General features: G+C 43.4%; 1 protein-coding gene across 1 annotated transcript in view; it reads right to left on the reverse strand.

Moving 5' to 3' along the window:
• The window catches only part of LOC135110099 (uncharacterized), an 8,049-nt gene extending 5,859 nt beyond the window's left edge, over positions 1-2,190 (reverse strand). Inside the window, exons 1-2 of the mRNA XM_064022052.1 lie at positions 2,092-2,190; positions 982-1,308 (exon numbers count right to left, since the gene is read on the reverse strand). Of these exons, the coding sequence (XP_063878122.1) occupies positions 982-1,308; positions 2,092-2,103 (339 nt within the window). The 5' untranslated portion in view covers positions 2,104-2,190. The remainder of the gene's footprint in view (positions 1-981; positions 1,309-2,091) is intronic.
• Positions 2,191-12,675: the final 10,485 nt, after the last annotated feature.

The raw sequence follows: 12,675 nt of genomic DNA on the forward strand, positions 1-12,675 counted from the left end.
TGAGATTAAGTTACTGAGAGAAACATAGAAGCCATTGGAGGGTAGTTTGGAAATCAAAGCTTTGTGCCAGACTCTATCAAAAGCTTTTGGTGTCTAAGGCAACAGCAAAAGTTTCACCAAAATCTCTAAAATAGGATAACCAAGCCAGAAAATCACCAGCCTTGACAGGACCTTTATAGGAACAGGCTGAATGTTGGCAAATTTCCAGCAAGAAAGAAAGACAGGTGTTGACAGACAGACCTGAAAGAGATTGAGTAGGCAAGGTGCAAGCACAGAAGCGTAGTTTCGGAGAACAGTAGGAGGAACACCATGTGGTTCATAAGCCTTTCGAGGGTTTAGGTCAGCAAGGGCATGGGAAACATCATTGCGAAGAATTTTAATAGCTAGCACGAAGTAGTAAGAGGGACTATGCTGTACTATGGTAATTTTCCAACCTATTTCCAAGATGGCAAAATCATGATGGTTTAAACATGATTGCTTTTGTTCTTCTTAAGTTCAACCAGATATACATAAATGTTAAAGAACCATTTAATATCTCGGTAACCTTGTCTTGGAAAGTTTGGATCGCACACATTTACCTCCCAACACTTGGTCCAGAAACAAACCTTCACCTTCACTGGTTTTCGTGCAGTGAAATCAACATTTTGATACGACCAGTGATTGAAGAAAACCTGAAAGCCGATCGTGTTTGTTCCCGCCAAACCAACCGCCAAGAAACAATAAACGAACACAGTCATCCCGTTACTGCACCATTTAGTGTGTGCACTGGATCATTTCCACCAGGCACTCAAGGCGAAGAGTTTCAAAAACATCATAGAAAGGTAAGATTTTATTTATGCTAAAGAAGCTTTCAGTACATGTTAATTTTGTATCTGCTTAACATATGACAACACGGACGATTATTATTTATTTATTTTTCTTAATAATTCATTATCATAACACATCTCTCCTTAATAGGTAACAATAAGTTCACCCCCTTTATCGTCCATACCCATAGCCTCCGTAACTCCCCCCATGACCTCCACCGCCATATCCACCACCATAACCTCCTCCATATCCACCGCCATAACCGCCGCCGCTGTATCCGCCGCCATAGCCACCACCGCGGCCGCCGCCATATCCACCGCCGTGGCCACCGCCATATCCTCCATAGCCACCACCGCCATAGCCGCCACCGTGGCCACCGCCATAGCCGCCGCCGTGGCCGCCGCCATAGCCGCCGCCGTGGCTGCGACGGTACCCAGGCTCAGGATCGGCACTGGCCAGGGCGGCGGCCACCAGCAGGAGCACACTGAGTACTGCAAACACCTGCAACATACCACCACAACACACTGAGTACTGTGGATATTTGCAACACACACACACACACACACACACACACACATCACTTCCAGACACATGAAATAAGTAGGTGAATGGATAAGTTTCAGCGAGGCGCCACCCAACACTTTGCCTCTTAAGTTGTCAGATCCATGACAGGGGCCGGATTCACAAGAGTGTTTCTCCTGTTAATAAAATAAAGTATTATTAATCTGTAACTAGAACCCTCCTCCGCCCCCCCCCCCCACAAAAAAAAATAAATAAATAAATAAAAATCTTAAAAACTCGTATAATTCCAACTATAATAGAGCCTTTTGGAAGTAGTGGAGGTGCAGCATAGAAATGCTTCAGACTTAATGATAAAATAAATTAATATATCAATTTAAATGCAAAAAATTATGCAATTTTCCTTTCTTACAAGAAAATCTTTTTAAGAAAGCAAAAGAACATGTCCAGTGAGGGATAATTTTACAACTATAGATAAATATTTGTATACATTGCGACAGTGAATATCAGGCTCTTAACCATTCCATTGCTGCACACTGGACATTATTTTCTCATAAACATTTGCATCTTGAAAACACTTTTCCCACTACAGTTTTTTTTTTTTTTTTTTTTTATATATGTAGTTATGTTGCTTATAGAAAAGATGATATTATCCTCCTATTATATCTTTTCTCTGTCCATGTAAAAAGTTGTTCTTTTACAGTGCTCTGAACGTTAATAAAGAATGACCATTGCGGTCAATACCACGTTGCATGGAGGACTCACAGCTCTGGACATGTTGTCTCGAGGAGTCGGTGTTGTCGAATGATGCCGACATACGACTGCATGCGTCTTTTATACTTTCCACCACGACCACCACTACCACCACCACCTCACCATTTTACCGACCAAACCCGGCTGGTGAACAATTGGCATTCTTGCCCATGGGTGGACGAGGGATTGTGTGTGTGTAGGTGTGTGGGAATGTGGAGGTGGGGTGCATTTACATTGAATCATACTTAGTTTTCCATGTCACTATACATATCTTTCACACTACTGGGCTTGCTAGTGACAATATAGTTTGAATACACACTCAATTCCTGTTTGTCACCGCAAGAAATGTGTATCGGGTCTGACGCAATGCAAACATAGGGTGGAGAAATTGTATTGTGCGGGAGGGGGTGGAGTGAATGTTGGGAGAACACACATGCTGATCTCATAATTATCTGAGCACCAAAATCTCTCTCTCTCTCTCTCTCTCTCTCTCTCTCTCTCTCTCTCTCTCTCTCTCTCTCTCTCTCTCTCTCTCTCTCTCACACACACACTGTACGAAAATATCCAAAAACAGATATGGATACAAAGAGATGCATTGGTATATAGACAAACAGGGATAGATAAATGGGCAGGCAGACAGAAAGACTCATATATAGCTAGATCGATCATTACATAGGTATACAGGCAAACAGACAGAAAGACAGAAAAATAAAGACAAATAGATGGACAGATATACAGAACTAGATCGATACATAGATACATAGATAACTAAATAGACAAATAGAAAGAAAGATAAATAGACAAATACCTACATAGATAGACATATGGATGGAGAAAAAAAGTTAATTGTAGATAGATCAACAGATAAACTGAGAGACCAAAAGATCAATGATGAGACAACACTATTTCTGATAATTACGTCAGCAAAAAAAAAAAAAAACATTACAAGGAAACTCTTTTGAGAAGCAAGTTCTGAACAATTACTGTGCTTTCTTTCTTTATCACAAGAGAGAGAGAGAGAGAGAGAGAGAGAGAGAGAGAGAGAGAGAGAGAGAGAGAGAGAGAGAGAGAGAGAAGCAGGCACATATATTATTCCAACTCACTGTTATTATTATTATTAATATTGTTATTATTATTATTATTATTATTATTATTATTATTATTATTATTATTATTATCATTATTATTATTATTATTATTATTATTATTATTATTATTTTCATTATTACTGTTGTTGTTGTTGTTATTATTATTATTATTATTGTTATTATTAGTATCATTGTTGTTATTATTATTATTATTATTATTATTATTATTATTATTATTATTATTATTAGTAGTAGTAGTAGTAGTAGTAGTAGTAGTAGTAGTAGTAGTAGTAGTAGTAGTAGTAATAGTAGTGGTTATTATTATTATCATTATCAAACCCGTGAACGAGTACTTTATACATTGCTCTCTCATCACGAGTATTTCCAAAGGCCACAGCTATGATTAACCGAGTTACCAAGAGAGTTTCGCCTGTTAATAATGTAGGAATTTTGTTAATCTGGCAATAAAACCTTAAAAGAAAAAAAATAACTCCCTTGAATACCCGTGTAACTTCAATTGGAGCATTTTGAAAGTAGTGGAGGTACGGTATTAAAGAAATATGGTCCAATGTGTGAATGGCGACACGGTCTCTCAGGCCCCGTGTAGAGCAGCGAAGCGATAGAGGTACTGTATACATGGGGGTGGAACTCATACATACATACACACACACACACACACACACACACACACACACACACACTACACCTTTGTGAGCAGTGAGATGTGAAGCCAGTGATCACTTCTCTCATTTATTCTTCCATTGTTCTGCTGCTCATGTATTCACCATTACTACCTGTGTTGCATGGGCTCCCTGCCCTCCACCCACCTCCATCATGGTGAGTCATTGAGATGATGAACATAGGGAGTGTGGCCGTCGTCATCATCACTATCATCATTATCATAATCGTCATGCTTATCATCATCATCATTATAATCATAAGGCATTACAAACTTTCACTATTCTGCCCTTCCTAGTTTTATTCGTCAAAATCTTAACGTTTTATGATACAAACAACAAAGCCAACACCAAAAACCAACAGCGCCATCACCAACAAAAACAATAAGCCAACTGAGTAGAAGAGCTGTACACTCAATAAGGAAGCATTAGATCAGTTTTGAGGTGGTAATTTTGTAGACACAAAGTTTTCCTACAAAGAAAGTACAAACGACCTTTTATCACTTCTTCACACAAAAGGTTCGTTTCTCCAGCTATACACTGTTTTTTTAACTTTTTTTTTCTTTTTTAAGGAATGTTCAGCTAAGAAGCTGTGTTTCATTAACTTCCTCGCGACAATAGATTATGAACCAATAAAAGTATTATGTGACATGATATAGGAGAAACATCATAGCGACAGGAATCATGTTCGTTAGTTTGTTTCACCAAAAAGACTTCTAACATTGTTCTATTAATTTTTTGACTTAAAGAAATGAATTTCCTAATATTTCTCTTCCTCCAGCAAAGTTACTAAGTGAGAAACTCTACAATGCTCAAAATCAACACAAGATACTAAGTACACGGTGGTGATGCCACGCTCCGCAAAGCAAATTCTCTCACAGCTGCGCCTGTCACAGGCAATCCCTTACTGCTACTTCCCTTACAGGAATATAAGTATTCGAAAATCTTAATAACATTTTCAGCGTTATCTAATGTGGCAAGTTTCCCGCCATTTACACGCACTTGCATGACGTTTGACGCCGCTTTGCTGCGCCTCACCCTCCTTGACTCTTACATCACATCACTGCAAAGAAAACGAGTCTGTTGAGCGAAAAAGAAAATGACTCTTTGCAAGCTTTAGTGAAGGGTGGTGTTCACAAGTTCTTTTTACAGATTAAAGTACGTGTCACAACTTTCGTCTCCGCTTCTCGCCCCTCCCTCACGGCCAAGCGAAAGTCCTAAGACATTGGATTTTCATCATAGCAAATTGGCCTATACGGTTGTGTTTCCCAGTGCACCACAAAAAGTCCGATTTTCCATTATTTTCGTACAAAATGTGCGACCATGGCACGCACTATCGCGACACTGGTTATTTTCTCTATTTTCTCCCACGTAGCAAATATTGGTTACGTGTTTTCTTCAGATATTTTACCGACTTTCATTGCTTCGATAGGCATTCACACTCTGATCTTTGTGCATCGTTTTATTGCCCTTATGGGTGGAATAAATTCTGGTTATTAATGCCGGGTCACTAGGGAGCTTGAAAAGAAGATTAGACAGATTTATGTATTGGGATGATAGGTAGAAGGTAGGTAAGTTTCATTCAAGGACTGCCATGTGAAGGCCTTACGGCTTCTTGCAGCTTCTCTTATTTTCTTATGTTCCTCGAAGGGACAGACAGAAGCCACTCATCCCGCGAAGCCAGAGAGGCCTGCTGGCGTAACAAGCAACAGTGTCCCCTTGTATAAGCGCTAAGATAGCTTGGATAATTTACACCTTGACTCATAGCAGTTTTCAGTTGTCAGTGTCTTTAATCAAGGAGCGTCTTTGCGTAGTTACTGGAATACAAAGTAACAACTCCAAGTCCCCGCCGACGATGTTACCCGCTAAAATGGAAAGGTGTAGAGATGGCTAGAATGCGAAATACTATAGATTTATTAGGTATACATACGGCGTGAGTGTGTGCATACCTTGTACATTGCGTTGCTGGTAGTGTTCCCTATGCTGATGAACGCTTGCCTATTTTGTAAAAAGCTGGTGAGGAGTTTTGTAGTTGTCATGTAGATTCATAGCTGATATTATTTATGTTAGTTCACAGTGCCAGACTTTGCCGTGTTTTACAGCTGGTGCAGTTGAGGCCATGAGATAGTGCTGAACGACGAACGTGTACTGGAGCAAACAAAAACACGGCGAAGTTAAGGTCGTCGTTGGAGTGTTAATGAAAGCGGTTCAGTGATCTTTCCCTCCTGTCACGAAGTCGTACCTTTGTATATGCGATGACCGACACCATATCACTTGAATACACATTATGGACCATATTCTTAAACAATGCTCACCTCACCTCCACTCCTTTCCAATGGTTCTAGATTGAGTTTCACGGGTTTTTAAGGATGTTTTTATGGTTCTAGTGACATTAAGATGATTTTTACACTACAAAATAGGAAAAGCACTCTTGTGAGTAGGGCGTTTCTGAATACAGGTTTATATATTACCAGTTATTTTGATTACGTCTGTCATAAGCCTATAGATTATGATTCTGCTGGAGGGCAAAAGCATTTTAACATCGTCTTCCAACCATCTTTTTTTTTTCTTTCTTTCTTTCTTTCTTTTTTTTTTGGTGTCGGTGAAATCTGAAAAGTTCGACCTTATTTTTTTCTTTTTCTTTACTTATTTATTACTTCTCTCTCCTTTGTAAGCGATAAGTTTCCAAAATGCCAGCTAATACAGGCCCTTGCTGCTTCATGGTTTGTCTCCAGTTCTTGAAATCTTAAATTCTGAGTGTCATTTACTCGTACATGTAGTGAGTTTTTCTTACCATTTTTTTTTATTCTGTGTCAGTGTCGCAACATTACTTGACCATAAGTAGAAAAGAAAGACCCACCCGAAGGAAGTGAGGTAGGGGCGATAAAAACGTGCGTGGGGCGGCGCTTACAAAGGTGAAGGAGACGCCGTGTAGCACGAAACGCTAATCGTTATGCTCCCTTTGCCTCACAGCCTTCATTGGCCTTCACTGCCTGGAACTCTCCATCCTAGTCTTACTTGATTCACGGGGTTAGTTACAACGATTTCATCCATTGCTTGTTTGTTTTTCTGAAGTGTAGAGTCTGGCGCAGCGCTCGAGAGAGAGAGAGAGAGAGAGAGAGAGAGAGAGAGAGAGAGAGAGAGAGAGAGAGAGAGAGAGAGAGAGAGAGAGAGAGAGAGAGAGAGAGAGAGAGAGAGAGAGAGAGAGAGAGAGAGAGGGGTACTTGCAGACAACAGTGGGCTTCTCCTCTGTGTCATGTACCGCCCCCCGAGACAAGGACGAGCCCCGCTAGACTTCCTGACGGAGGAACTCGACACCCTGCTCCAGCGTCACAAGTGTTCCCATGTGATGATAGTGGGGGACCTGAACTTCCACATGGAGCAGGATGCCTTCAGTAATCTCCTGACTGTTCAGGCCCTAACCAACCATGTCACCTTCCCTACACACGAGCGGGGAGGACTGCTGGATCCTGTGGTGACAGACCTACCCGAAGCCAGCATCAGCTGCCAGCAGCTAGGACCAGTGGGCAGCTCAGACCACTTTGCTGTGCTGTCTCAGGTCGAGCTGCAAACGGCGAGGGAAGACGCTATCCCGCGTACCGTCTGGCTTTGGAACAGGGCGGACTGGCCATCCATGAAGCAGGACATGGAGAACACGGACTGGGAGTCCCTCCTAATGGGAGATGCTGAGACCAAGGCACGCACCCTCACCACCAGGCTCCTTGCCCTCCAACAGCAGCATGTGCCCTGCCGAGTATATCTCTCCAGGCCTGGTGATCCCGCCTGGTTTGGTTTTCGCTGCAGAGCATCTGCCGAGGCCAAGCATGCTGCCTGGGTGAGGTACAAGCGACACCCGTCACGCAGGAACAAGACGCTGCACCGGGAAGCGTGTAGGAGGATGACGTCTATCTGCAGATGGGCGAGGAATCAGCTAAGGGAGGACAGAAGGCGAAAGCTCAGTGGCCCAGGTGTTGGCAACAAGACCTGGTGGAATCTAGTAAAGGAGCAGCAAGGAGCATGTCACCGCGAGACTCTTCCTCCACTCACCAGACCTGACGGATCCACCGCCACGAGCAGTGCAGACAAGGCCACACTCCTCGCCGAGCTTTTCGCCAACAAGATGAACGTTGACGACTCGGCACGACCTGTACCACAGCTGGCCCCGGAAACTGATCGCACTGTCACCACTGTCTTGGTGACGGCAGAGCAGGTTGAGCGGCTACTCGGTGCGGTGGATGTGGGTAAAGCCACAGGCCCGGATGACGTCAGCCCACGGCTCCTCAAGCAATGCGCTAGAGAGCTGTCAGCTCCTCTCACCACCGTCTTCACATCTTGCCTGAGGGAGAAGAAGTGGCCCTCAGTATGGAAGGAAGCGCGTGTGGTCCCAGTCCATAAGAAAAACTCAAGGTCTTAGCCCAACAACTACAGACCCATCTCCCTGCTCTCAGTGATGGGCAAGTTGCTGGAGCAAATAGTGGCTGCTGCCATCTGCCAACACCTGAGCGAGAACCACCTCCTCTCAGACAAGCAGTTTGGCTTCAGGCCTGGCAGATCCACCGCAGACCTCCTCCTCATCCTCTCCAAGGACTGGCAAGACGCCCTGGAAGAAGGCCTGGACACCCTTGTGGTGGCCCTGGACATTGCTGGGGCTTTTGACAGGGTCTGGCACGCGGGGCTCATTGAAAAGCTTCGCGCCAAGGGTGTCCAAGGTGACCTGTTAATGCTGCTAGAAGATTACCTCCAGGGTAGGACCCTTCAGGTAGTAGTCAAACGGCAGTCATCAAGGCCTTCACCTGTCCGGGCCTCAGTTCCACAAGGTTCCGTCTTGGGCCCAGTCCTATGGAACATATACATCGACGACCTCCTCCGGCAGCTGTCACCTGTGGCAGCATACGCCGACGACTGCACACTCTCCCGCTCCTACTGCCGCCTCGACAGTCAGCGTGCCGTCACTGAGCTGAACAGGCAGCTCGGACTGGTGGAGCAGTGGGGAAAGATGTGGCAGGTTAACTTCGCTCCTGAGAAGACGCAGGCGATGGTCATCTCGCGGTCCCCAGGTGCTTCACACGCAGTCTCAGGACAGCTGCGTTTTGGAGGCAAGAGCCTGCCACTTCAGGATTATATCAAGATCCTGGGCGTGTCTGTGGACCGCGGCCTACGCTTCGATCACCACATCAGTGTCGTCGCCCGCCAGACCTCTCTCCGAGTCTCTGCCCTGCGTAGGATGGCGAACACCCTCGACCCACGGGGCATCCTCACGCTATACAGGGCACAGATACGCCCATGTATGGAGTACGGTGCCCTGTCCTGGATGTCGAGTGCCGCCACCCACATGCAGAGACTGGATGCTGTGCAGCGGCGAGCCCTGCGCTTGGTGGCCACCGATGAAGACCAACAGCACCCACCACTAGTAACGTCACTGGAGCACCGCCGGGACGTGTCGGCACTAGTGGTGTGCCACAAAACTCAGGTGCAGAGGGTCCCTCACCTTGACCCCCTGAGGCTGCTGCCACACACAGTACAGAGGTGCACCAGAGCTGCAGCCAGTAGCGACGAGCTAGTGAAGGTGCCTCGATCTCGCTCTAGCCAACACCAGCGCACCTACACAGCCAGGACTTCGCGGCTGTGGAACATGTTCACGGCGGCCACGCCCCAAGTGCAGGACATGTCCACGCACCAGGTGAAGCTGGCAGTCCACAGCTGGCGTAGCACGCACCTGTCCCCACTGGCGCTTTAAATTTTTATTATTTTATTGTATTAACATTATAATCTTTATGTTAAGCATGTATAGTGTTGTTCCTGTAAAAATACTATCATGGGCTTTTTAAATAATTCCACCCTCAACGTGGAATTTTAAGCCTTTCTGTAAATATTTGTTTAAAAAAAAAAAAAAAAGAGAGAGAGAGAGAGAGAGAGAGAGAGAGAGAGAGAGAGAGAGAGAGAGAGAGAGAGAGAGAGAGAGAGAGAGATTAAATAGATAAAGGTAAACAGACAGATACATATAGGTAAATATCATCTGATATAATCATATGATCTTTCAAACTGGAACACTTTTCGACCTGTTCTTCCTTTTTTGTACAAATCTCTACCTTTAGTGACTGTTGTTATGCCATCACTCCTCCAGCAAAGTAGAAGGCGAGGGCGGACTGTGTATGGCGCACAGACACGAAGCCAGACAAAATCTTTCCCTAGGTTCGGCTCACACTCCGACCCTCATTATTCCAGTAAGATTAAGGAGAGAATACAACAAACGTGAGTTTTTTGTATAATTAAATTTATAGAGAACACTTACATCTAATATTGTTAACCTAATACCTGGAAAAACACAAAACACCGTCACCAATAATCGCGATTCACGCAGTCACGACTAAACCCGATATCACCATCTGCCAACAGGCTTCACAGGTACAACTTAAGTAAAGCAATTTACCACCAATATACCTAATCCATTTACAAGTACACAAAATTCTAAGTAACTCTAGATAGAAAAAAAAAAACCTAGCCAGACCCTACACTTGAGCAAACTTAATTTAACATACAACACCTTAGAGTAAGTCCCGTCCTCGGTGCGGGGAGCACAATCTGCACCACCACCACCGCCAGTCCCGATCTGTTTCTCCCAGTCAAAATTGTCAGGAGTACCAAGTAGACATCAAGGTGTCCAATTCCCATATTAAATACACCAAATTAATTCCACCACGGGAGTTCCCCCACTAAACACAATAGCAGTCATTACCCAGAGTTCATTGTTACTTTCCTCTAAGGTACCTCGAAAATCATAATTGTATTTACAATAAGTCTTAAGGTAGTTCCCTATCACACTGTAACATTCACTGTGACCTTAGCTTGTCATCTGTTACTCGTCCTCCTTGTAAGTTAAAAAAAGCTTTCAACATCGTTGTCGCCACTGGCTTGAAGCAGCGTGCGCATCACTACACCAGTAATCCTGAAGACAGTACTCATCTTTTCTCGGCGTCAGCTTTATGCTCAGACTCAATGATCAGCTTCTTTGCGTTGTCATTAGGGAGTTTCAATAGACGACCAGACAAATTTATGGATGAAGATAATAGATGGGGAGTGACTGTAGTGACTAACATTCACTCTGACCTTAGTCTGCCATCTGTTACTCGTCCTCCTTGTAAGTAAAAAAACTTTCAACTTCGCTGTCGTCACTGGCCTGAAGCAGCGTGCGGATTACTTCACCAGTAATCCTGAAGACAGTACTCATCTTTTCTCGACGTCTCCTTTATGCTCAGACTCAATGTCTTTAGGGAGCTTCAATAGACGACCAGACAAATTTATGTATGAAGATAATATATGGAAATAGGTTGATACGTTTCGTACAGGAATTACCACGTGTAGATTTGACGGTTTCTTGCAGCTTTCCTTAATTTGTTTTATGTCATTTTGTTCTTAATACTTCATCATGATCTCGCAGGAACTCCGCGCTACCTTCTCCCTCATTCTGGCAACACGACAATTTACAATCTAGTGTGTAGAACAATCTTACCAGGAAGAAGCAACAAGGAGCGCCTAATTTCTTATTGTATATCTGTGACTGGTTTCTGAATGAAGGAAAGAAACTTACTTGACTTCGACGCGTCAAAAATGCAATTTCTCCATCCAGCAATCTGGTACAATAATGCATTCACTTGTTTCTTTCTCATTTTTTTTTTTATTTATTTATTCATTCTTTATGCCAGTCTACGAGTATATAATCCTTCAACTACATATCTATATCTCGATCCATTCATCTATCTACCTGTCCTCTAACTTTCTTTTCAACGAATGTAACATGTAGCTGACTCTCTTTTCTATATCCTGGAAAGTTTCTGCTTCAGAAAGGCTAGCCAGATTTTCTCCTTTCATCGCATAATGCACATAACATGGTACATTGTGTATTCTGTTAATTTTGTAATGCATGTTAGTAGCTATGAATACAATTTAATGTTCAGAGGTTAAAATGCTAATTCCTAGTCTTTTCTGCTCAGTAGATCTTCCTGGAAACTTTATTGTTTTAACTGATGAATTATTTATCACAAAATTGGGACTTTTTCTTTCCTCTTCGCTGCGGAGCTCCGCCACAGTCCCGTATTGCCACGCACGACGAGCGTCCCTCACGGGGAAGGTGGATGTGGCCCTCATTTACACCACGATTTACCAGAATATTACAATGATGTTTTGAACGTGGTAGGCCAAGGAAGCCATTCTGACAGCTTTGCATGACCCAACATTGCCCGATATTCTGAAACTCTTTGGTCTCTCACCACGACTATTTTTAAAGGACACATAGATGATCAGTCAGGTTCTCAAGTCTGTTTCTCTTGTCAGTAATATAGAAATATTATCAATCTGTCATTAGACTTAAACTTAGAATAGAATTAGAAACTTAAAGACCCGTGCCACTTCAATTACAGCTTTTTTAATGTAATAGAGGTGCGTCGCAGAAGTGTTTTAGAATATGGCCCTATAAAAGGTGAAGTTACAAGCTATTTGCGTCATTAAGCTTCTACCTTTAATTGAATGTCTTGCCCTCGTCCTCCACCGCAGAGCTCCATCTGCTGCTAATTTCAATGTTAATGCTTAATGAATAATTTTCCTTACTGCTTCTCCACTTACTCTCGTTCTTATTTTGTCAAACTTAATAACTCAAGAACATCATATGCTTTTCTGCCCCATTTTTTTTTTTTTTTGTATACCCCTTCTTGTTGCTTGCAGGCGAACGGCAAACAGCAATAAGAGCAATATCCACACCATCACCACCACCACCACCACTACCACCACCACCTCCACCACCACCACCATCACCAACAACAACAACAACAACAACA

The sequence above is a fragment of the Scylla paramamosain genome, chromosome 20 (genome assembly GCF_035594125.1).
Source record: "Scylla paramamosain isolate STU-SP2022 chromosome 20, ASM3559412v1, whole genome shotgun sequence".
NCBI lineage: Eukaryota > Metazoa > Arthropoda > Malacostraca > Decapoda > Portunidae > Scylla > Scylla paramamosain.